Source organism: Lissotriton helveticus, chromosome 4_1 (assembly GCF_964261635.1).
Source record: "Lissotriton helveticus chromosome 4_1, aLisHel1.1, whole genome shotgun sequence".
Taxonomy (NCBI): Eukaryota; Metazoa; Chordata; class Amphibia; order Caudata; family Salamandridae; genus Lissotriton; species Lissotriton helveticus.
The window spans coordinates 763,944,981-763,970,640 of NC_136063.1; the positions used below are offsets into that span (position 1 = coordinate 763,944,981).

Sequence of the window (25,660 nt, forward strand, 5' to 3'; positions counted from 1 at the left end):
TTATCTCTTGGCTTGAGAAAAGCCCACAGAGATGGGTGAAACGTCGGTAAGTGAGTCCCAACACTCAATATTTTTTGCACATGGGCACTGCCATGGCATACAAAAATATTTTTCATAGGGGTTTGTAAAGGGGTGGGGGGTGGAGGTTGAGGAGGCTAGCCAGACATCCGGTCATGCGGGAACTCTCGTGTGACTGCTTTTCATGATGTATTTCCAGCAATCTAAAAATGATTTGGTTGTGAAGCAGAGAACTGTATAACATTATGTTCCCATTGTCCATTCTTTGGCTACAGTACTGTATACTGCATAACTTTATACTCAATAAAAATATTTGTTAAAAAAAATATATATTTTTCACAGCCAGTATGGAGTTATTATTAACTAGTGAGATGAGTCAAGAGTTTATACCTGGTAGCGCTCTGCAACCTTTTGTTGCGGTGTATGTGCTGGCTAAACCAGGAGGAAACACAGAGGAAGCAGAGGACATGGTCCCCTGCATATCCCATTATTACGCATATGTTGGACTCCTCTTTTCTCCAATTGGTTTCTGAGTGGCAAGATAGTGACCACTGTGTTACAGGTAATTCCTGTAGCTGCTGCTCATGTCTTAGTGGCCTTCCGGAGACGGAGATGTTTACACTTAACCAGTTGTCTTGTGACACCGGTTGAGAATGAACGACCAAGGGTGATAATCAGTACTTACTGGCAAATCTGTTTGTCAGCCGCTCAATTGTGGCAAGGGAATGTGCTATTAACTTCAGGCTGTAGGGATGAAGCCATATGGCTCGAGCAGTCGACCTCGAAACTGGGGAACAAGGTTCGAGTCTCGGCGACGACGCTCAACATTTTGTGATTCTGGGCAATTCACTTAATCTCCCCGCACCTAACAAAAATGAATGTGTCCTTCTGTAACGAAACTGGTGCTATGTAAGGCGCTCTGATACCCAATGTCTCGGGTCTAGTTTGCGCTATATAAAACTGGAAAAAAATATTTTAATCGGGTGGCTGACAAATGTTGCATGAGTTGGTAATAGATTCCAGAAACAGGTTTAGTTCTTAAAATGAAGCTCCAAAGTAATGGATCCACAGCTATCGCCAGTTGCTCAGGAGAAAGCCCAGTGTGTTCTGATCTTTCTCCTGTCACCCAGACCGAGATAGGTTCCAGAAAAGGACAATAACTACATCATAGGGAAAAGGAACATGCCATGGAAGACAAATAATACAGTGTAAGGATATAAAAAAAAACTATAGAGCACTACATCATTTCACCCCATAAAAGAAAAATTAAGATAAAACTTAATCATCAAAACGTGATGTTAACCTAGAGACTCTTTTGATGAGAACAGGTTCTGAACTATAAGAGCTAGTCATACGAGGACACTGTGAACTCTTGGAGGAACAAGTTAGAGAAACAGGAGCAGACAGCATAGAGTCAGATGGTGTGGTTTGCTTACTAAGAAAACTCCGTGGAGCACACTGTGAATTCACAGGTGGACCCAACAAGGATTCAGAGGAGTAAATAGCAATTATTATAAGCATCCACACTAGGACACACACTGTGAGAAGATACCTCAGCTGACTTAGAAGTACTGGCTTTATAGATGATAGAATCATCAACAACAGGATTTCACATAAATCTCTTTCTGAATTTCAGAGATGGGTCCTAGACTGTTTTTATTCCACCAACCCCCTCCCTTGCAGAAGGACAGAACTTTTACCAACTTGATCAACTTTGCAAGGAGTAGCGTTAACCTACTCCATTTTCCTGATCTTTACAGGTTTCTTGACAAGAACCCAATATCCAACCAGAAATTCTCTCTTAGTCTCAATTCATCAGAAAGATTATGCAAGGGAGGCCAGACATTCTTAATAACCCTCTTAAGAGCCTCATCTTAGGAGACAGCTTCCACCCAAACCTTTTCAGAGATAACATCACAGCAAGGAGGCACAGCAACCAAGGGAGCTACCACACATGCACAGTCTTCCTTGATGTCATTATCAACAGGCAGAGGTAGGCGTGAAAGGTAATCAGCCCGAAAATTCCTCCCATCCTGTATGTAGTTTATAATAAAATGGTATTCCTTCAGTTGAGAAAGTAAATGTACAATGCAGGATGGCGCTTTACCTAGCCCATTGCTTTGTAGTAAAAACATAAGTGGCTTGCGATCAGTTAAAATTTCAAATGAACTGCCCCACAAATATGTTTTTAATTTTTGGACAGTCCAGACACAAGCTTCTATGGTGCTGTAGTGTGATTCAGCCTCTTAATGAGGTTTAGATGCAAAGGCTATGGTGATCTCCTTACCATTGACTCTTTGTCCAAAAACAGCACCAATGCCCTTCATGCTGGCATCCACAGAGATTGCATTTTTGGCCTGCAACAAAAGGTCTGAGTGCAGGAGCAGTCACTACCAATTGTTTAAGATTATCAAAAGATTAATTCGCTTCATCAGTCTACAAAACATGTCACCTTTTTTGAGAAGATGTCTCAAAGGTAAAAAAGAACACTCATAAGATGGTACAAATGTGCATAATATTCACAAACACCAAGAAATTATCTTAATGCATCCCTGTCAGTAGGTACAGTAGCTTTCATAATGGCTTCTATGTTGCAAAACTTTGGTTTGATACCATCAGATGTGATACTATGATCAAGATAATCCAAATTCTGAACTAAAAATGTACATTTTTCTGACTGTATGGTCATGCCTCTTTAATTAAGAATGTTTAGAACTCTCTCCATGGCCATTAAATGCTCCTGTCTAGTCTCAGTAAACACAAGAATGTCATCTAGGAAAGGTTATTCATTGTTGAGGTCACTAAACAAAATGTCCATAACCTTCTGAAACACGCTGTCCGCCGAAGCAAGACCAAAAGGTAACAGTAGGTATTTAAAAGCCCCAAAGGGTGTTATAAAGGTGGTAAGTTCTTGAGACATATTAGATAAGGCTATCTGATAGTAAGTAGAGTGCAAATCAATAGTTGAAAAATACTTTGCTTGGCCTATATTGGACAACGTTTCTTGGATGTGAGGTAATAGATGACCATCAACAATGATATTATGTTTTAGGTATCTGAAGTCCACACACAGATGAACATTCCCATTCAAAGCTAAAATGATGGGAGAACCCCATTCTTATGAGTCTGTGGTCATAATGATACCTTCTTCAATAAGTTTGTCAAGTAATATTCTTTATTCAGAGCAAACATTAATGGGAACAGGCCTGACCTTGTGTATGATGGACACAGCATTCTTCTTTAACCTTATATCCTGTTCAAAGCCATTAACTGATCCTATTTCATCCTTAAAAACTGCTGGGAATTTCAGCATCAAATTGGCCAAAAAATCACTCATGGGATCGTCAGAAAGACATCGCAAAGTCATTTTTCCCAAAACAATGGGGTGTTTGTGGCCTGGTTCAAGGTAAAAGCCCTGCTTGGCTAAATCCATCCAACTAACCAAGTCTTTCCCATTAATAGCAACATATACCTTGGTATGTATCATTCTGCCACAAATTCCTAAATCATCAAAGAAATATCCAAGAAGCTCAATTTCCTTATCTCCAAATGCCCATGGGCAAATGTCAGGAGCATTGAGTTTAAGCATTGAAGGGCACAGCAAATAAAATGTGGAGTCAGCTAAAACTGTGATGGGTGCACCTGAATCTGCCATGACTTGTAGAGACTTCTCTCCAATTAAAGCTTGACAAAAAAGATCCTCTATTTCGCCCAAGACCTTGTTAAGTCAATATCCAGGAGAACAAGTAGTTTGATAAGTAAGTTTATTCCAAGTTAAGAGGCAATCCTCGGCACACATCCGATGGCTCCGTGCAACTGTAGTAACTGATGTACATTTACATGATAACATAGTGTGGTACGTTATGAACAGTACAGTGTAGCGAGGAATATACATTTGAAATAAAACATGTCACGAGATACATTTGAAGGTAAACACATGCACGTGAATGCCAGCGCGAAGCATGTCAGCGCGGGGTAGGCAAGCACGAGATATTATGGATGCTAGCGCGAAGCAGGCAAGTACATGTGAACACAACACACCTTCCTCCCTTATAAAATGAACAAAAAATTAAAAAATTAAAACTCAAAATTTTCCCATTATATAGGCAACAAAATCTGACAACCATCCTGGTTTTTTAGTGGTTCTTTTCTGTAAAGGTACATTATCATTATGGGAATGAGGAATACTCTGCTTGAAATTGCTGGTGCTGGAATAACAAGGTGTTACATCTCCACTAAGATTGGTGTTGCTGGAGGTGGAGCAACAAGGTTCATCCAATACAGTGTTTCTACTCAAATCCTCATCTATATGTGAAAGGTCAGAATTTTTTAACGTAGAATCTTTATGATAAACACTTTTATCAGCTTTGAGAATGGCAATTCTACTTAGGTTCCAGACTTTATTGTCTGATAATCTTACAGAGTTTTTTAAGATTTCAATGACTTCAAAAGGACCCATGAACACACTTTCTCCTTTCTTGACTTTCCAGGGTTTTTTAACTTTCACCATCATCCCAATTTCTAATTTTGGATCTGTTTTAGAACCATATTTCTCATCAAAATGTTTCTTATTAGAACAATGTGTACGAATGAGGTTCTCTTTGACCTTCTTCAGGTCTACACTGGAGTAAGATGACTTCACTAACCATGATGGATTCACCTTGGTTCTAGGAGTTCTCCCCCTCATGATTTCAAACGGGGAATAACCAGTCATTGAGTTCATGGTTGTTCTATACATCCAAATTTTTTTTGAAGATTTCAACCTCCCATTTCTTATCATCTTTGCCAACAGCCTGTATGGCACTCTTGAGAACTCTATTGAACCTCTCTATAACTCCATTGCCACTGGGATTATATAGTGAGGTGGTAGAATGTGTTATGCCAAGCCTTGTAAAATAATCTTTGGCTTTCTTTGAATTGAATTGAACTCCATTGTCAGATATAATCCTTACTGGCAGTCCTTCTTCAATGAAAACTCTATCTAAGAAACAAAGTACTGAATCAGTATCTATTCCTTGAACAATTTTGATCACAGGCCACTTAGAAAAAACATCAATTGCTGCAATTACATACTTAGAATCACAACCGACAGGGCCCATAATGTCAATAGCTATGGTCTCCCATGGATTGTCAGGAATGGTGTGCGCCCCCATATTTGGCTTCAGAGTGACTAAAGACTTGTCAGAGTTCGCACATATAACACAATTCCTCACCATTCGCTCAATAAATACATCCATCCCAGGCCACCAAAATAGACGCTTAACTTGCTGTTTAGTTCTGACCATGCCGCTATGTCCTTCATGACTTTGTAAGACAATAGTTTTCCTCACACCAATCGGTGGGACAATACGTTCCCCTCTCTTAATGATGTCATCACAACATGAAAGTTCTGATCTTACTTCCCAGTAGCTCTTTAAACTAGAATCAAGATACTTTTTTTTAGGCCAGCCGCTTGTAATATATTCTGTCACACATTTTAAAGTTTCATCAACTTCATATTTCTCTTTCCACAGAGTCTGATCTATGGAAATAGGGCCTTCATCATGAATCAAAGCAATTTGAAAATCGTCCCAATCATTATGTAAATCTTCTTGAATAGGTAAGGGCATCCTAGACAAGAAATCAGCGGAAACATTTTCTTTTCCGGGTACATATTGTATGTCGTAAATGAAATCCTGTAAGCGCATTGACATGCGTGCAATGCGGGCAGAGGCTCTTAACATTCCTTCAGTGGTAAGAAGGCGTACCAGTGGTTTATGATCACTTCTCAGTACACACTCTTTGCCCCAAATAAATACTCTGAAATGTTCTAAAGCCCATATGCACGCTAAAGTCTCTCTTTCTATTGTGGAGTACTTTTCTTCAGCAGGGGTAAGAGCCCTAGAAGCATGTGCTATAACTACTTCTTTTCCTTCCTTAGTCTTTTGAGTAAACACAGCTCCTAGGCCCTTCGAGCTAGCGTCAGTAGTGATGATATTTTGTAAAGATGGTTCAAAACAAGCAAGAGCATTTGCAGAGCAAATGGCACTTTTCACATCACGAAACTCCTTCTCACATTCATCAGTCCATTCAAAAACAATCCTATTCTTTATTAACTGCCTAATGTTGTATGTTCTGCATGAAAAATCAGGTACATACCTTGCGTAGAATTCTACTAATCCTAAAAATGATCTTACATCATCCTTTGATTGAGGATGAGGTGCAGACTTAATTGCTTCTAAGAGAGAAGGTTTAGGTTTGATACCTTCCTCACAGAGTTCATGTCCTAAATAATTCACGGAATGAACACCAAATTTACATTTCTCATGCTTTATAGTGAGGCCATGTACATTAAGTGCACTTAACACCTCTTCTAAAGCAGCGATATGTTTATCTTTGTCATCATTAAACACCAGAATATCATCCTGAAAGCAGATGGCATTTTTGCAGTCTTTCAGGATATCTTGCATTATTCTTTGAAAAATGGCTGCTGCAGATGCCAAGCCAAAAGGCATCCTGTTGAATCTGAAACATCCAAAAGGTGTAATGAATGCGGTTAAATCTTTGCTTTTCTCATTAAGTTCTATCTGGTGATAAGCCGCAGATAAATCTATGGTTGAGAAAAACTTTGAACCACCAACTACAGATAGCATCTCTGAAATGCGGGGAAGAGGAAACTGATCTACAATGATGTTATTGTTGAGGTGGCGAAGGTCAATGCAGAGTCTCACTTTACCATTGGTTCGTCTGGCAACCACTATGGGCGAAATCCATTCAGATGATTCGATTCTTTCTATTATGCCCTCTTCCACCAAACCATCTAATTCATTTTTCACCTCTTCTCTGACAGCAAAAGGTATATTTCTTGCTTTATGTATTTTAGGGCAAGAATTCTCTTTTAATCGAATTTCATGTTTAAAATTGGTTAACTTCCCAATACCTTTAGAAAAAACGTTAGGAAATTTACTTAACATTAGTGAAGAAATCCCATTCTGTTCATCAACTAACATTACAGGATTGGGACTATTGGGATCAAGTATGATGTCAAGTTTTCCACAATCAAACCAACTAAGCACTGAAGGACCTTTCTTAGAAACATATAATTTTGCAATACATTTTCTATTTTTAAATCTGAAGATTAGAGTCCTGAACCCTAAAATATCTATTGTTCCACCGGAATACCCTTCTGGGTTGATGTCACTTTCCTCTAGATGACTGCTCAATCTGGGAACAAACATTTTTTTCCAAACAGATTCACACACAATAGAATAAGGAGATCCAGAATCTGCATACATGTTGATCTTTACACCACCAATAATCATATCACATAAGGGTTTTTTCTTAATAGTGGTATCATTAACATTCAGAATGGTAGATTCTTTTATATTAAGAACAAAGGAACAGTTGTTAGAGTAATCTTTGAGATCCTCATCATCACTATAGTCGCTTAATTCAATGCATTTCACCTTCTGGTTAGTTTTACTCCTTCTACATGCAGAAGTGAAATGACCCATTAAGCCACAATTTGAACATTTTTGTTTTAGACCAGGGCAACTTTTGTCATTGGCTAAATGCGATTTACTGTTGCACCTAAAACACCTTAAATTACTTTTGGAACCTTCTGAGTTCCCTTTTTGAGAAAATATCTGTTTCTTTTTTGAAAAATCTCTGTTTTTGTTATCGTACTTTTGGTTAATCTTTGATACAATGTCTTTACTGACAGATACTTCTTTCCCTTTGACTTGTTGTGCACTCCTACAAGAGAGTTCTGCTTTTCTCACAATGGATAAAATGAAATCTAAATTTTCATCACCATTGATCCACAACCTCTCTTGTATCGTTTCATTCTTTGAGTGCATGACAACTTGATCCCTAATTAAATCTTCTTGTAAGTTGCCAAATTTGCAATCTAATGCAAGGGTTTTTAAAGATGATACAAAATTATCAACAGATTCTTCAGTTTGTTGTTTTCTCTGAAAAAACTTGAATCTAGAAATTCCTATACAAACTTTAGGAGAACAATATTTATCAAAGTCATAAATAGCCTTATCAAAGACATTCATATCTCCACTGGCTTGTGAAATAGGTAATTGATTAAATGCCTTTAAACCTTCTGGTCCTAGTGAATGCAAGAAAATACCTTTTTTTTCAGGAGCTTTCATCTTACCATTTGTATCTAAAGTTTCTATGTAATTTAAGAAATATGCCTTCCATTCTATCCATGGCATACAAGGAGAACTGCCTGCTGACCAGTAACTTTGTGGTGGAGAAAGGGTATATCCTTGTGCACACATAATGGAGTAGATTGTAAGGCTTAATAAATATTCACTATAAAAGTACAAACAAATGATCAATTAAATGTTAAAGAAAACGGGATGGTAAAATTCAATTCAGATAAATCAAAGTACTTGTAAGTTGATGAAGGAGAAGAAAAACGAGTAGTTCCAAGTTCCTTCGAGAAAGCGATGTTTTGTTGTGGTTCTGTACCACGGAATCAAGGAATTCACCTTCCTTCCTTTTCTTCCTCACGTTCCGTAAGTCAAAAAATGCTTTCTTCCGTTTTTTTTTTTTTTTTTAAAGAAACTGAAGGAAAACGGAGAAGCGGGAAGTCACCTCTTTCCTTTTTACTAAAATGGGTGAAGAGTAGCGTCTAACGGAAATGCGCTGATCTTTTCATGCCCACAATCCTCTTCCGCTTTACGATTACTCACACGGAGATGTTCAGGCAGGGTGCAGCGGAAGATTGAAGAAAGGATAAGAGGAGGTATGCAGGAAGGTTTAAAATATGATCAAACCACAGTAGATCGGTGACATTCTAACTTGTAGAATTTAAGACAGTCCGACTTGTAGTTTTGAAGTCTCGTTGAGAGATGAAACACACGCGTATTTAGTAGTGTGTTTAAAATCCATCGAAAATTTGTAAAGTGTCAGGAAATTGCCTCCTAATGGTCCGTGAATGCTCCGTCCCTCGTCGCCAAATTGTTAAGTCAATATCCAGGAGAACAAGTAGTTTGATAAGTAAGTTTATTCCAAGTTAAGAGGCAATCCTCGGCACACATCCGATGGCTCCGTGCAACTGTAGTAACTGATGTACATTTACATGATAACATAGTGTGGTACGTTATGAACAGTACAGTGTAGCGAGGAATATACATTTGAAATAAAACATGTCACGAGATACATTTGAAGGTAAACACATGCACGTGAATGCCAGCGCGAAGCATGTCAGCGCGGGGTAGGCAAGCACGAGATATTATGGATGCTAGCGCGAAGCAGGCAAGTACATGTGAACACAACAGACCTGTTCATTTTCAATAGTGAGAACAACATTAGACAAATTGTACGTGCAATCATGAACAGTACTGTCAGAGCGGTCATTACCACTTCCATGCTGTAGGTCAACAGAATGTATGCTTGTTTTACGAACAGTGCTCTGTGTCCTACAAACTATGTGAAAATGTTCACTATATTTACATTTGATAGATTTCTTGCCAATAGCAGGACATATGGGATTGATGAGATTTAGAACCACAGCAATAATACAGCTTGTTTCTTCTTCTCCTTGTTAAATAAATTTTATGGATGAAATGGTGCCATCAGTTACAAGGGCAACCGAAGGACGACCTTCGCGTGAAGCTAGGGCTTGGGTAGACCGAATGGAACGTTCAATACTTTAAGCAATATCAATCCCCTCAGAAAGTGAAGGATTGCGTCAGATAAGTAATCTCTCCTGCATCTTCTTGGAAATACAATTAAAAAAAATTGATACCTTATGGAGGTGTCAACTGAATTCTCAAATACGCAAGGAGCAGCTAGCACACACAACACAGCTATATATTCTTATACAGTTTCATCACTGGCTTGTTTGCGGATAACAAAACTATGCCTCCCTAACAATACATTGGGTTCCTCAGAATACTATTTTTTGATTCTCTCCTTAGCCTCAATGTATACATTCCACACAGTATCACCCGCAGGGCGAGGTATGACTGGATGGTTGTCAAAACATTCGGTTTTGCAATACCTAGATAACTGAAAAGCAATGTGAGTTTCATAGCAGGAATGTAATCAAGACCATCTATGGCAACCAGGTAACTTTCAAAGTTGCAAAGTAATTGCTTCCACTTAATTTCTGGTTTGCCAGGTTTCTGTAAAAAAGGAGTCTGGTGTAGGACATTCTGTGAAGAGGCTATACCTGAAGGGAACGTTTTAAAATGACAATGATAAATTATTGCAAAGAGTAAAAATAAAATCGGAAAATTAAAAGAAAGAAAAAGAAAACACTTGTATACAGTAACAATTCAAAATCCCATGTATAGACCACCAATAACATGCAAGATGGCCACTGTAAAATAAGCAGCAATTGTAGCAGTGGAAGGAGGCAGACTAGTCATTCAATAGGAAGTGACATCATCAAGGCTGCAGAGAAAGGTCTGTGATCGGTGGGCTGGAGCAAGAATGCCTACCCTGCAGACCGAAGCTCCCACAGCCAAGAACAGAAGAAATGGGAGAAGTCAGACTAGTCAAAAAGCTACTGGAAGGATTGTCATCCAAGCGGCAGAATGGGCTGGAGCGAGAATGCCGGAAATGCAAAACGAGGCTCACACAGCCTAAAATGACCAAGCCTGAAGAAAGCAGGAAGCTGTGCAATGCTGGCAGCTTAAATGTGGATTATCCAATGAAGATCCGGGGAGGTACCGGCCCAGTAGAGCGGCAGTCACAAGCACAGACTGGGCTCGTGAGATATGACTGGAAACAGCTCGCTGAGACAAACTGAGACGTCTCGAGGGCGCAAAGCGTGCGACAACAGAATGAGCAGGATTTGAAAGCTCTCTAGAGTGCGCTGGGCTAACGGTAAGGGTTTCCTACCTAAATAAATATCCAAAGTGGGGTTTTTTCTTAAGAGTCACCCACCTTAAAATTAATGCCCCAATTCCTCCAGTCAAAGAATAAACGAATTCCAAGAAAACGATGAGGCGGCAGTTAGTTGGTGGGTTCAGTAACAGTGTAGAAGCCAGTTACGCAAAAGTCTGCACCAACCCCACTCCTGGTACCAGATGAAGTATCGGGTGGCTGATAAACGTAGCAGAAGTCTGTAATAGATTCCAAAAACAGGTTTATTTTTTCGAATGAAGCTCCAAAGTAATGGACCCACAGGTATCAAGAGTTGCTCAGGAGAAAGCCCGGAGTGTTCTGACCTTTCTCCTGGCAACCATACAGAGATAGGTTCCAGAAAAGAACAATAACTACATCATAGGCAAAAGGAGCATGGCATGGAAGACAAATAATACACAATTTAAGGACATAATAAAACTATACATAAAACTATAGAACACTAAAAGGGGGCAGGGGACTGTTGAGAGGACTTTGCTCTGCTCGTGGCTCGAACTGATTGGGAATTGTTTTTGGGATAGACTTTAGTGTCCTGCCAAGTTTCCTAAGTAAGCAGCATGTGCAGGGAGAAAGAAAACACTTTGTTGTCGTATGCTTCCTGCTGCTTCATCACAACAGCCCCCTTATAATAGGGAGGATGATTACGCCTTACTGGCCATGTTAACTCATGAAACATGGCTCTATGACCTCTGGGTCATGAAAATCTGTGTACAGAAGATGACATAATCAAGGATACCTTGGAAGAGATGATTGGTCATACTGTCTTAGATAATGGCCAGAAGATAGCTTCTTTTGATGCCGGAGTGGGATCTTAAGGGGATGCTGTACTGATATGGGAGTACCTTGGGACCAGAATTTCTATGCTTGGGCTGGAGCAGGGAGTGAAGTGCCTGCCCTGTCTTACTTCTGATAGTTTTGCCCACATATGAGGGTCAAGTCTTAAAGGCTCTATCGTCTGAGTATGTAACGGAGCAGGCCCTCATGAACATACCTTAGACTTCACTGAGGGTTCACAGGGCACTTGTAGTTTTGTCATGGGTTCAATCAATCAAGGCATTTGTATAGCGCGCTACTCACCCGGAGGGTCTCAAGGCGCTTGGGGGGGGTCCGCTACTGCTCGAACAGCCAGGTCTTGAGTTGCCTCCTGAAGGAGAGGTGGTCTTGGGTCAGGCGGAGGTGGATGGGGAGGGAGTTCCACGTCTTGGCCGCCAGGTAGGAGAAGGATCTTCCTCCCCTTGTGGCTCTTCGGATGCGGGGAACGGCGGCGAGGGCGTGGCTGGTCGATCGTAGCTGGCGGGTTGGAGTGTAGAAGGTCAGGCGGTCGTTGAGGTAACTGGGGCCTTGGTTGTGGAGAGATTTGTGCGCGTGGGTGAAGAGTCGGAACGTGATTCTCTTGCTGACGGGGAGCCAGTGCAGGTCTCTCAGGTGTCCGGAGATGTGGCTGTGTCGGGGGATGTCCAGGATGAGTCGTGCTGAGGCGTTCTGAATGCGCTGGAGTCTTTTCTGTAGTTTGGCTATGGTTCCGGCGTAGATGGTGTTCCCGTAGTCCAGTCGGCTGGTGACGAGCGCCTGGGTGACCGTCTTCCTGGTTTCGGTGGGGATCCACCGGAAGATCTTCCGTAGCATGCGTAGGATGTTGAAGCATGACTAGGAGACGGCATTGACTTGTCTGGTCATCGAGAGGGAGGAGTCCAGGATGAAGCCCAGGTTGTGTGCGTGGTCCGTTGGTTTGGGTGCGCTGCCCAGGGCGGGGGGCCACCAGGAGTCGTCCCAGGCGGAGGGTGATGGTCCCAGGATGAGGACTTCCGTCTTATCGGAGTTCAGTTTCAGGCGGCTGTTCATCATCCACTCGGCTACGTCTTTCATCCCTTCGTGTAGGTTGGTTCTGGCGGTTGCTGGGTCGTTGGTGAGGGAGAGGATCAGCTGGGTGTCGTCGGCGTAGGAGATGATGTTGAGGTTGTGTTGGCGTGCGATGGCCGCGAGGGGGCTCATGTATATGTTGAACAGCGTGGGACTGAGTGATGATCCTTGTGGTACGCCGCAGATGACTTCGGTGGCCTCGGATCTGAACGATGGAGGCGGACTCTCTGGGTTCTTCCGGCGAGGAAGGAGATGATCCACTCCAGCGCCTTCTCCTGGATTCCGATGTTGCTGAGGCGCTGCACTAGGGTGTGAAGTTTGAAGCTGCTGATTCCTGGGGCTGTTCTTCGAGATTCTTAATATTTCCCACTGAGAGGTAGGGACTAGGGCCGCAGCTATAATTCAGAGGTACTAGATTCTCTATAGTTGGTGATTTGAGCCACACCACTCAGAAGACAAGGGGGTAAAGTACAAGATATTAAGAGGGCACTGCCTGACACACTGGAGGCCTCACTTTCTTTTCCTGCCAAACTGAGTGTCGCCATTACATGCAGCACTTTTAATTTCACGCAGCCTGACCAGCATGGGAATTCCTGGGAACCAGAAAGCTTGGATGATGGTCGGATGGACATGGGAAGATCCAACATTGGAACTTTGGAATTTGTTTGGCCATGTGATATTGTGTTATGCATAGAACCTGGGCTTGAAGAGTGTGTTTTTTCTGTTTGCTTTTTTGCATCTTTTTTTTCTCCTTTCTCCCCTAATTCTCCCTATTTCCTACATGCCCTACTTGTTGGGAGGGGGCCTGCTATATTAATATATTATCAGTCTTTTGGTTTGAGATGCTTTATTTATACTTTTTTGGTTCATTGCACATTTTGTGTTTATGATCTGCATCTTGTTCGAATTGCTCTTGAAAGAAAATATGTTCGAAAAAGCAATGGGTTAAATAAAACGTTATGAAGATAACCTGTTCTTTTCATTTGTTATTAACCCCAATTAAAATGAAACCTGGCATCTAACCCCTTTCTATCTTCCCTTTGATAAGAGAATGCAGCAGGAACCTCAGAGAGGGAAATCAGATAGTTAGTGTAACAGCCAAAGTTCTGAAGATCCGTACAGTAATGCACTGCATTGTCAGTTATTGTCCGTTTCAATTTACCCTCTGAACAAGTATCACTGAACACCGGGCTTTTTTTTTTTACTTCACGAATTCAGATTTTGGCAAGGTTAGTAGAGAAATGCAGTGGCTTTGTGACTTGTATTCCAATATGAACTGGTGTATTGCAGCTGATTAAGTTGTATATTTTAATACACATATTGTTAATCACGATGCCCCAGATATTGATTTGTCATGATTTTTTTTCTGTAACTTGTTCCTTTTATTTTCTACTCTTTTGACGTAGTATGTGTAGGGTAGATTGTACTTTATTGAGAAGTAGACCCTACGTTGACCATGACGGTGGTCCTTATCTTAGTGGTGGTTGTATTTTAAAAAGTACAACAACATCAGTAAAAAAGGTTTTGGGGTAGTTCTTACCTCTGCACATTTTGGTATCTGCTTGTTGTGGCAAGCTTTTTGTGAACTACATTTTTGGGAATCACTTTATAATCGAGCACCTGAAAACGGATTCTAAAACTTCTGGAACATGCTTTGGAAAGCCTCTTGACACCAGATTGACCAAATGCATGCAACACATGTCGGTGTGCACAACTACCTGGAGATGCCTGGCAGCAAATACTCCATGTTTGTGTGTACACACTTGGGCAGTAGGTACCTGACATTTCCAATGTGGGCATCGACTTGATCATAGAGACAGCTGTACAAGACCATAGGGTGAGCGCTGACTGCAGCTTAAGACCGAGCAAGGAGTGATGTTTCCTGGTGAATGTAGTTATCACCTTTCACATTTTCCTCTGCTTTGTAGGACTATCTAGTGTTTTGAGGTTCGGTGGCAGTGGGTAACGCACAGTAACCTGGTATGGAAAGAATTGAGAGTCTGGGTGAGGAAGATCTAAACCCCCTCCAAAAGCAAATTTAACCAGCAAACAAGTGGATCAAAACCATTTACATGACCAGACTTCATAGGACGTGAAAGCTTTGGCATAGCTGTCCAATACATTTGCACATATGGGACATCGCCCGCAACAGTGAACTAGAGAAATGAATTTTCTTTCTACTTTTGACTGTTCACCCCTCTGCCAATGGATCATAGGTATTTATCCACCTCAAACTTTTTGGCGTCAGCAAAATATTTTTCGGAGATACACTTTTTCACCATTTCAGTATTTTTAGGGCTTTAGTAAAGTCACTATCCCTTTTGAGAAGTTTGATTTTCTTTCCTAATTTAAACCAGTCATTTCAAATTTGATAGGCCGCTAAATTGAACTAATGCATTTATCTGACATTCTGTATGTTTTAGGGATGTATGTAGCAGATACATTAAACAGAAGTATTAGAGTGTTATAGGCGCTGTTCAAGTGAATCGTACATAATGTTCCATTGCAATATAGGACCTCTGTGAAATCGCTGTTATTTCGTACTGAAGGTAAATTCTGATGTTTTCAGGTGAAGAGCATTATTTTTCTTCCATTTTTCCTAAAAACAATAAATCTCCTCTGCAGGCGTCGGATAACCTGCGGTTTTGCAGTGTGAATCTTTCTGGATTCACTATGCTGTGCATTATTCCGCGGTCTTGTGGTTGGGTCCGGATTCGTAGTCTTTTCTTTGTTTTTTTTCTTAGCCCAGGTGGGCGTCGGCGTCACACCCCCTTGGGTGTATTTCCGGTGACGTCGGCATGCTTCCTGCGGAAGCTCCCACTCTTGGGCGCCATCTTCAGATTCTTTTTTTCCGCGGTCGGGTCTGGATCGTTCCCGTTTGGGCTCCAGACATTTTTGGAGAAAGAAGAAAGAAAATACAGAAAATACGAGGAAAAGTCATCTGAAGACTCCAGGGGACTTCATCAACGAAAGATCAGCAAGGAGAAGGCATTTTCCATCGAGATCTTCGACGACCGTCGACGAACACGCGACCAGAGAGGCCCTGGACGCTCGATGATGGACAACACGCCGTTCAAGTTCTGCCGTAACTGCCACCACAAGTACGCGCAGAAGGACCAGCACCCGGTATGCAACCTTTGCCTACCGGTGGACCACGAAAGCGGAGACTGCAACGCCTGTTCCGCCTTCGCCCCGAAGACCCTTCGTGTGAGAGAGAGGCAGAGGGTAGCACACGCCGCCCTGCAGGGGAAGGCCCCGACTCCGTCACTCTACGAGCTGGGGATGTCCTCCGAGGAAGAAGACAACGCTGCCGCCGAAGACGACAGCTACACGGTCGTAGAGACCGATTACACGAAGACTTCTGACAAGGTAGGAGACTCTTCGGCCCCCAAGAACCCGAGAGACTCTGAGTCTAGAAAAATCGAGGGCAAGACCCCGAAAGCGCCGACGCCAAAAAAGGCGACGTCCGCGACTACTCCCAGGCCCAGCGGATCCTCCGAGAAGGAGTCCCCGGCGCCGAGAGCTGCTGATCAGCAGAAGACGTCAAAAATCGTCCCCGAAAAGGATCGATCGACGCCGAGGGAGAGAGACCCAAAACTGACGACGACGACCAGAGACCCAAAATCCGGTTCGACGTCGAAAACTTCGACTCCGAAAGGCACGGCGACGAGCCATCCGCCGAAGAGAGCGGCCGACCCATCCGACGCGGAACACGCGGCCGAGATGGAGAAGAAAAGAAGGCGCCTCGAGGCAGAAATGGAGAACATCATGCACATCAGACAAATGGATCCTCAACATTATCCAGTTCGGATACTGCATAGAGTGGAGGGGAGGCCAACAAGCAGAAAACCAAAAAGAAAGCCACTAGCAAGCAAGCAGCTGCAGTGCCTTCAGGAAGAAGCAAAAGAACTCCTGCAGAAGCAGGCCACAGAACGGGTACCCTTCAAGGAAAGAAACACAGGAGTATACTCAACGTACTTCCTGGTACCAAAAGTAGACGAGACAATGAGACCCATTCTCGATTTACGGTTCATGAACAAATTCATAAGAACGCAAAAATTCAAAATGACCTCCCTGCAAGAGGTGCTCCCACAATTGCAGATCGGGGACTTCATGGTCACAATAGACCTCAAAGACGCATACCTGCACATCCCAATGAACAGAAAGCACAAACACATGCTCAGGTTCACCGTCGGAGAAAGCCACTACCAGTTCACGACACTGGCCTTCGGTCTAAAATCAGCACCAAGAGTTTTCACAAAGTGCCTCGCAGCAGTCGCAGCGCACCTAAGAAGGCAAGGAATACACGTATACCCTTACCTGGACGACTGGCTGGTGAAAGCAGACTCATACCAGAAATGCAAGCTGCACGCACATACAGTGACCAGCACACTCATAAACCTGGGGTTCTCCATCCATTGGAAGAAATCATCAATGGAGCCAGAACAAGTGAAGATCTTCCTGGGAGCACAGATCAACACCTTACAGGGCAAGGTGTTCCCCAGCGAGAAGAGGGCGAGGGCGCTGGTGAAGGAAACTCGCCTCTACCGGAAGGGACAAGCTCGGACAGTGAGGACTGCGAGCAAGATCATGGGGATGATGGCATCATGCATCCACCTGGTACCGAATGTACGACTCCACATGAGACCCATTCAAGAATGGCTACAGGAGCAATGGTCACAAGCTACAGGCAGTTGGGAGGATCTAGTGGTTGTAACGCACGCAGTGCAGAAGGAGATGACATGGTGGACCATGGAGAACATAGCAATGGGAAAGCCTCTAACGCCCCCAACGCCAACAGTGACCATCACCACAGACGCATCCCTGAAGGGATGGGGCGCTCACATGGAGGAGCTCAAGGTGAGGGGACTGTGGACACCGACGGATGCGACAAAGCACATCAATTACTTAGAATTGAAGACAATCTTCCTTGCACTGAAAGCCTTCCAAACAAGACTGTACAAACACAAGGTGTTGATACAAACAGACAATACCACTGCGATGTTCTACATCAACAAGCAGGGGGCACCCAGTCAGCCCCGCTTTCAACGCTAGCGCAGGAGATATGGAGATGGGCCATCCCTCTCAAGATAGACCTGCTGGCCATACACCTGCCAGGGAAGGACAACATACAAGCAGATTGGCTCAGCAGGCAGACATCGGCATCCCACGAGTGGGAGCTCAATGCTCAGGAGACAAGGCGCCTATTCGACAGATGGGGAACTCCATCGGTGGACCTGTTTGCCACACGCCAGAATGCAAAATGCCGAAACTTCGCATCCAGGCTGCCCGAGGAAGGGTCACTAGGGAATGCCCTATGGATAGATTGGTCAAGGACATTTGCCTACGCCTTTCCCCCGATACCACTGATGCACAGAGTACTGAGCAAGTGCAGAGCGAGCAACATGACACTGATACTGGTCGCACCACAGTGGGCGAGGCAGACATGGTACTCGCAGATCACGGAGATGACACAGTGTGCACCCCACAGATTCAGCAGGAGGAAAGACTTACTCTCCATGCAGAACGGAGAGGTGCTACACCCAGAGCCAGAGAGCATGAGCCTAGTAGCGTGGCTCCTGAGGACATAGAGTTCGCACATTTAAGATTGCCAGAAAGTACACTGAAGGTCCTGCGGGAGGCAAGAAGGCCTAGCACTCGGAAGTGCTATGTTGCGAAATGGAAGAGGTTCACAATATGGTGCAGACAAGAAAGACTTCACAATAAAATGAAGAAGGACTCCACAGTGCTAAAGTACCTGACGCACTTGCTAGAGAAGAACCTTAGCTCATCCTCCTTGAGAGTTCACTTGGCAGCGATAGTCGCCTACACAAGGGGTGAAACTTGCAGGAGTTTCTTCACATCACAGGTGGTGAAGAGATTCCTAGAAGGGGCGAAAAGGATTGCACCGCCCAAGCGGGTGCCGCCACCTGCATGGAACTTGAACATAGTCCTAACGGAACTCATGAAAGAGCCCTTTGAACCGCTCCACAAGGCGTCCTTAAAGATGCTAACTATGAAAACAGCTTTCCTGGTTGCAATAACGTCCCTACGCAGAGTAAGCGAGCTTCAGGCTCTGACGCTACAAGAACCCTACATACAAATACACAATGATAGGGTTGTGATGAGGACTGACCCAAACTTCATGCCGAAGGTGGTATCTAAATTTCACATGAACCAGTCTATACAGATACCGAGTTTTTTCCAAAAACCAACAACTGCCGCAGAGCGAGCTCTGCACACCCTGGACGCCAGAAGGGCAGTCATGCACTACATCGAAAGGACGAAGGGACACAGGAGAACAAAACAGTTCTTTGTGTCATTCGCCAACAGTTACATGGGAAAAGCAGTAACCAAAAAGACCATTGCACGATGGATCGCACAGACAATCCAACTCTGCCACAAGCGTGCAGGACAAGAGCTAGCAGAGGGGACACGTGCCCACTCCACTAGGAAAAAGGGCGCTACAATAGCCTTCCTGGCTAACACACCCATACAAGACATATGCCTGGCGGCAACATGGGCTTCGGTGCACACGTTCACGAAGCACTACTGTGTGGACATACAGATGAACAAGGAAGCTCAAGTTGGACAGAAGGTGCTACAGCACATATTCAATACCCAACGCTCATCTTCCACCCAACCGCCACAGAGATGAGAAACCGCTACAAAATCTATGCACAGCATAGTGAATCCAGAAAGATTCACGCTGCAAAATGAATAGTTTTCTTACCTGTCGGTGTAGTTTTGCAGCTTGAAGATCTTTCTGGATTCACTAGCGAACCCACCCACCTCCGCCAGAAAGATGAGGCTGGAGAGAGAAGAGGTGGTTAACAAAAGAAAGGATTTTAAAAAGTACAAAGCGGTAAAATACCAACTAAATAGAACATTGCCATTACTTCGGAAACGAAAGAAACACGGAAAAAAAGAACCCGAAGATGGCGCCCAAGAGTGGGAGCTTCCGCAGGAAGCATGCCGACGTCACCGGAAATACACCCAAGGGGGTGTGACGCCGACGCCCACCTGGGCTAAGAAAAAAAAAAAAAAAACCAAAGAAAAGACTACGAATCCGGACCCAACCACAAGACCGCAGAATAATGCACAGCATAGTGAATCCAGAAAGATCTTCAAGCTGCAAAACTACACCGACAGGTAAGAAAACTATTCGTTCTTTCATTCTAAAGTTAATATTTAACATTTTATATGAGTATTTTTATTTCAGAAATCTTCCCTAATCCGACCTACATTTTGGGGACACAATTGCACATGCTTGTCAACTTTTAGGCACTCCATTGACACTTGGATAGTCTTGTGCGTTGCCAGATGTCCTCAAAAGGCAGACCAACCAACCGTTCCTCGCAGGCCTCACCACTCGATTTACGTGTTGTTAAATTGGCCACCGTTGCCCCTCTCATAAGTGTCCTAGTTAAGGAAGTATACTAAACAACAACTTGGACATCACTTTTGGGAATCAATACTATCTGAATTTCTCCCTAGCTGCACACAAGCAAGCCGGGTCTCTGTGTGACACCCGTTTAATTGACAAAAATGGTTCCAGGGGATATTTACACTTCTCCAAGTGTTCCCGCCATCATATGCAGCGATTGGTTAGGGACCTGGAAATTGTTTGTGTTTATGAATATTGACGAGATTTCATGATGGGGAAAATAGTGATTACTTCTCTTTCTCTGAGCTTGGTGTCAAAGCATCATATCCTGGAGCTCTGTGGCAGCCTGCCTGCCTTAGGTGTCAAGATCCTGTTTGAGACAGTCTACATGTTCCAGTTTTCTTTGATTTTTCCTTATTTAAAAGAAAGTTGAAAACTGAACTAGTTGATTTTAAAGATAGATTTCATTTCAATTTACTTTAAAACATTTTGAAAGATTCTCATTGTAGAAAAATTATACACACTCTGAGCGAGTGTAGGGTTTATGAATTTAAAGAGGATACCTTTGATGGAGAGATTGGGTTAAAAACAAGTTCTTTTTATTAATTGTAGCTATTTACTTTCAGTTTAATAGCAGCCTTTGGAAAGTAATGAATCGTCACTTCCACTTCCTGTTCGCCAGTTTGGAAAACGCAAGCACCCACTTAGAACATATACTGTTTTATGGTATTCCCATATATTTGCAATTCTGTTATTTTTATACCTATTTTAATGTATATTATTCATACTTTTATTGTTTTTTTTAGCTTATAATAAAAATCAATTAAAAAAGCAGGTGGGAGGTTTTTTTGGGATCCTGGCACAGTCAGTGGTTACTGGGAAGTATCTGTGGGTACTGGTGTACCGGGGCCACAATACTGGTGCATGCCAGTTGAATCGACAATTCCGTCTTTTTAGGCATCTGACTCAGAGCAGCCAGGTGGAGCAGTACAGCATATACTTTTTCAATTTTCTACAACAGCCACAGGCTAGCCACCGCTTAGGGGAGGACTGCTTTGAGTCTATGCACAGCAAGTGTATCTAGAGTCACATATGCCTCGACCGGAAAATGTTACTTACCTTGTAAGCATCTGTTCATGGCATGTGGTACTGTAGATTCACATGCGCTCACCCTAGTGCCCGGACGCCTTTGGCTGTTTGCAGTTACCATTACTTTCTACTTCCCCTGCATGGTCATCTCCAGGTTTACCATATAAACTGGTTCGGTGTAACACATTATTGCCCTTAAAAATATCAGTGTCCAGTCTGGACTTTATTTTATAATAGTAGTGGGCATTATTGGTGACTAAATTTGACCAGTTCAAACTAAGATAACCCCATAATTCCAGAAGGTGTTTGCATCTTGTAGGGCAGAGATTCAACTCTCAAAGTTAATTTAGCTCCCTAGTGCTAGGCTCTAGATTCTGTTAACATTGGCTCTGTGGTCAACATTATTCCATGTGGTTTGATTTGGTTCAACACATGGATCTTTTGAGGCGATAGGGATTCGTTTTGCTAGCAGAAGGTAATGCCTACTAAAGGCTTTAAGGGTGGGCCAAGATTTCAGATGCTGGGAACATGGATCAAGTATGGTCTCTGGGTACTGCACTAATACAGCGGGATACAAAATATTGCCCCTAAAAATAGTCCTCTGTCAGGGACCTAGGTTTTTCTTATCTTCTCCAGTCCCAGCAACAAGACACCTCCATATGCTTTCCCCATTTTGGATGACTAGTAGCAGTCCATGAGAGATTCTACCCTTTGTCCTCTTGTCCTTTTCTCCTGCATTGGTGGGCAGAACCTATCAGTATTCACATGATGACCATGTGCCAAGTTTTGGCCGAGGGTTCCAGTACTTTTTTCCCCAGTAGTTTTCGAGGTGGAATGTGAGAGCCAACCATAGGTCTGTCACATTAATATGTGTGTATGCTTTTCCAGTCCAGCCTTTGCTGCTGGCCAGATTTGGTGAGCTTCTGTACATATAGTCCATAATCCAAATTGTCTGACTGATAAAGGTATTACGTGTATTGTTCTTAAACTGCAGTTTTCATCTACTGCAGTTTAATTTAGAGATTTCTGCAACAGAGAAAATGGTGGTTAGTGAATTTGACCTGGGCTGGGGAATCCTAGCTTGGAACAAAGGCAAATAAGGAAGGAACCTCTTCCAGCGCGGTAGGTTTTTGAAGGTAGACCAGGAAGGCGACTGCAGTCTGGGATGGGGTTTGGGTTTAATGGATATTTGACGAGAGGCAGTAGACCTTCTTGTGAATGGATAGTTGACGATAGCCGGTAGACTGTCTCTCAACAGTAGTAAAGTTAAAGAGGCACGTGCCCTTGAACGGTAAAGAGCAGCATACACTTTCAGTCAAAGTGGAAAGATTCCATCTTGAGGGGTTTCCGTGATTGTCGAGTTCACTGGCGAAAAAAATAAAGTTCAGTCCAAGGCAGCACAACTTTTCAAATCAATACAGAAGACTTTAGTCGCGCTAGTTTTCATTATAATGAAGAAAAGGCAAGTAGGTGGGATTTGGAAATTAGCAATGGCTAGAAACTAGTTCAAGTAGCCTATCGCAGTAATTGTGTTGAGCAGAAAGGTAGGTGCCCATCTGCATACATGTCTTGTACCGCCCTGTTTAAGTTGTTTAGAACATAGCTCTCCTAAGCAAATATTTTTACAGTTGATCGCCTGATTGGTGTGTTGCAAAAATTGCACGGGCCTTTGTAAAAAAAAATTTTAAGAAGTACAAGTAGCGTTTTGGGCTAGATTGATTAAAGTTTTTATAAGCTACGATGTGTGGTGTATATACATATTCATTGCAGGGGTGTATGCTTGCTAAACACATTCATGCGTGTTCTGCCTATTTGTAGAATGCCCTGGTTTACACAAAAGTTTACAACTTCTGTGACGAAAAGGAGACGGGAGTGGGGGGGGGGGGCAACCATCTTGCACGTTAAGGATACAGGAAAAGTGAAATTTAAGTTTACAGTGCTCTACTCCTTTGTAATAATGATGAATAATGCACTTCCCTTACTCTCCTCTGCAGACGCCTGGTAAATGCAGACATAAGCCAATATCTGACCCCTGAAGAGGTTTTTGCCATCTGTCTTCCCAGAGCATGAAAGCATATGACGCAGTTGTTGTGTTGCGTTGATTCATATGAACGCTGCGTATTGCATGTTCTTGTCAGTGTTTAATAACATTTGTTCTGTCTTTCTAGGGTCAGTACGCAAATTATCAGCAGTGAACTGGGACATACATTCCAGGATCCAGTAAGCAGTAGCAGCCGTACAGTTTCCTCAGGACACCGAACATCTCGCTGTGAAAGAAAACCTACCAATGCATCTAGTTTTCGGAAAAACCTTGCGGCTAAATAGTCGCTCCACTATCTACAGTCCTTTTGGGCTTGAAGGGCTGTAGGCTCATAGAAACATTTCTCTGATTTTCTGGTCTCTACCCTAGATGGCAACATTGGACAGGATATATGCCCACGTAGACGATTTGCAATGTGTTTAGAAATGTATTGTACAAAATTAACTGTTACAGACTGCTAAATTAAGCCCTTTCGGTTATTTGAGGGTGAGGAGAATTTAGTATTTTTCCACGCTGTTTTGTATTGGGGAGGGTAATATACTTTTTATGGTAGCAATATTTTTTATGATGATAAATTCATATTGTAAAATGCAAAACTGTAGACTTCACGCTGCAGGCTCAAAACTCACTGAAGTGTGGCACTGACAGATCACTGGTTTCGGAAGCGGCAGTCGTCACTGGGGCTGGTGAGCACCTCGCAGGCTTTAGAGCTTTCATTCTGAACACACGGAAGTAAATGCTCTGAGTTAAGAATACACGAACACTGATCTGACGTGGCTTACACATTCCACTAGTTACATTTTGAAGCATGATTTTAAGAAGGGTTTCTGGTACGTCTATTTCCAAGACAATAAAGTACTTTATAGGCCTTGCTCGTCCAGTCAAAACGTCTCCTATTCGGGGGCACTCTTTCAGCAAGCAATAATAGAGAACAGTGACAAGTGTGTTTATTTACCCATAATGCTGTAGCAGGGAATTTAGGCCACGATGATGGGATCAATTGAATATTTTTTTAGCGTATTTAACCGTTTTGGTGAATTATTTCTATGTAACAGAAAATAGCATAGCAGACTTAATAAGCGTTTAACATTTGTCATCACGTTTATGGTTGCGAAATCTATCTACACCAAAAGCCACGTTCTGTTTTGTGTGACAAGACGTTTTAGCAGTGAACCGGTTTTGTACTGCTTATTAACATATGGGATTAAGACGAACTTGTACTTGGGGTCTGCTGGCACAAATATTTGGAAATGTTTGTTGTGGCCTGCGGAGATGCATTTCTAGTGTTGCATGAGCAGTAGTTGGTACCTTGACAAGCATGTGGGCAGTCTCTTTTGATAAACTTTGTGTTGTTCTGTACATACCAGTACTCGCCACTGTGCCAAAATTCGTGAGGTGGAAGGAGAGGCAGCAATTATGTAGGACATTTGAAAAAAAATGCGAAAAAGACACTGGCCACAACTTAATAAAAGACAGTGATTGCCTTATATTTAAAAAAATGTTTCATGGTTAAAATCGGCAAAAGAAAATTTCAGCCATTGTTTCGAAAGCCAAAAATGAGAATAAAACGAGTTAGTAAAGATGCAGCATGAACAGTATTATTGTGAATGAAAGCTTGCAAGTTCCGTGCCAATTTTCCACCAGTGTATTTCATTGCTATTTAAAACTGTACTCCATCAACTCTTAAAGCAAATAAATTATTTGTGATTTTGATTCCTTAATTGCTTCCTTAACCTTAATCGCTATATCGTATCACCGAGTCCAACTGGAGGCCGTATGGGGAGAGTTTATTTTCCTCTAATTTGCATTACCCCACTGTGAGCTACAACAGTGCCCTTGCTACATGCAAACTAATTACAAGATCTGTGCAGTAATCAGCCTGGAGTGTGGGCTGTTTTTTTGTGACCGAAGATCCCTGAAAATTAAGTCCACGAGGCTGCAATCATGACTAAATTAGATAAATGAGTTGAGAAGAAATATATGTACGAACCCGACCCAGATACATTCCAACTTGAAATTAGCCCACTTGACATTAAGAAATCATTTGTCATGTCAGTCAGAGCTGGAGCATTGCAATTTTAATCAGTGGAATTTCCTCCAGGATTCTTTAGATTGCATAGTGCATATACACGTCTTAATTGATTTTTAACAACCTTAATTCTTAAAAGTATTCAATTGAATGCCGCAAAAAACGAACTTATCAGGAGCAGATTGTGCTAAAGTTATAATCTAAAAACAAACTTTGTGATTGATGGAGGGCACAGTCTGCTATGCCATTTATTCTGCCCAATCTCTTCCTGATGTTAAAATGTAGTTACTACTTGTTAATATAATTCACTCTTCTCAAGAAAGGTAAGAGGATGTAAGTTGGTTTAACGGTAATTTCCTTAATT

At 42.5% G+C, this 25,660-nt stretch overlaps 1 protein-coding gene across 6 annotated transcripts in view; it reads left to right on the top strand.

The window, feature by feature from the left end:
• Positions 1-24,980, top strand: part of SS18 (SS18 subunit of BAF chromatin remodeling complex) — a 390,130-nt gene extending 365,150 nt beyond the window's left edge. For all 6 annotated transcript variants that reach the window (XM_078687399.1, XM_078687401.1, XM_078687400.1 and 3 more), the window contains one exon: positions 23,395-24,980. In XM_078687399.1, the coding sequence (XP_078543525.1) occupies positions 23,395-23,421 (27 nt within the window). In that variant the 3' untranslated portion in view covers positions 23,422-24,980. The remainder of the gene's footprint in view (positions 1-23,394) is intronic.
• The last annotated feature ends 680 nt before the right edge of the window (positions 24,981-25,660 follow it).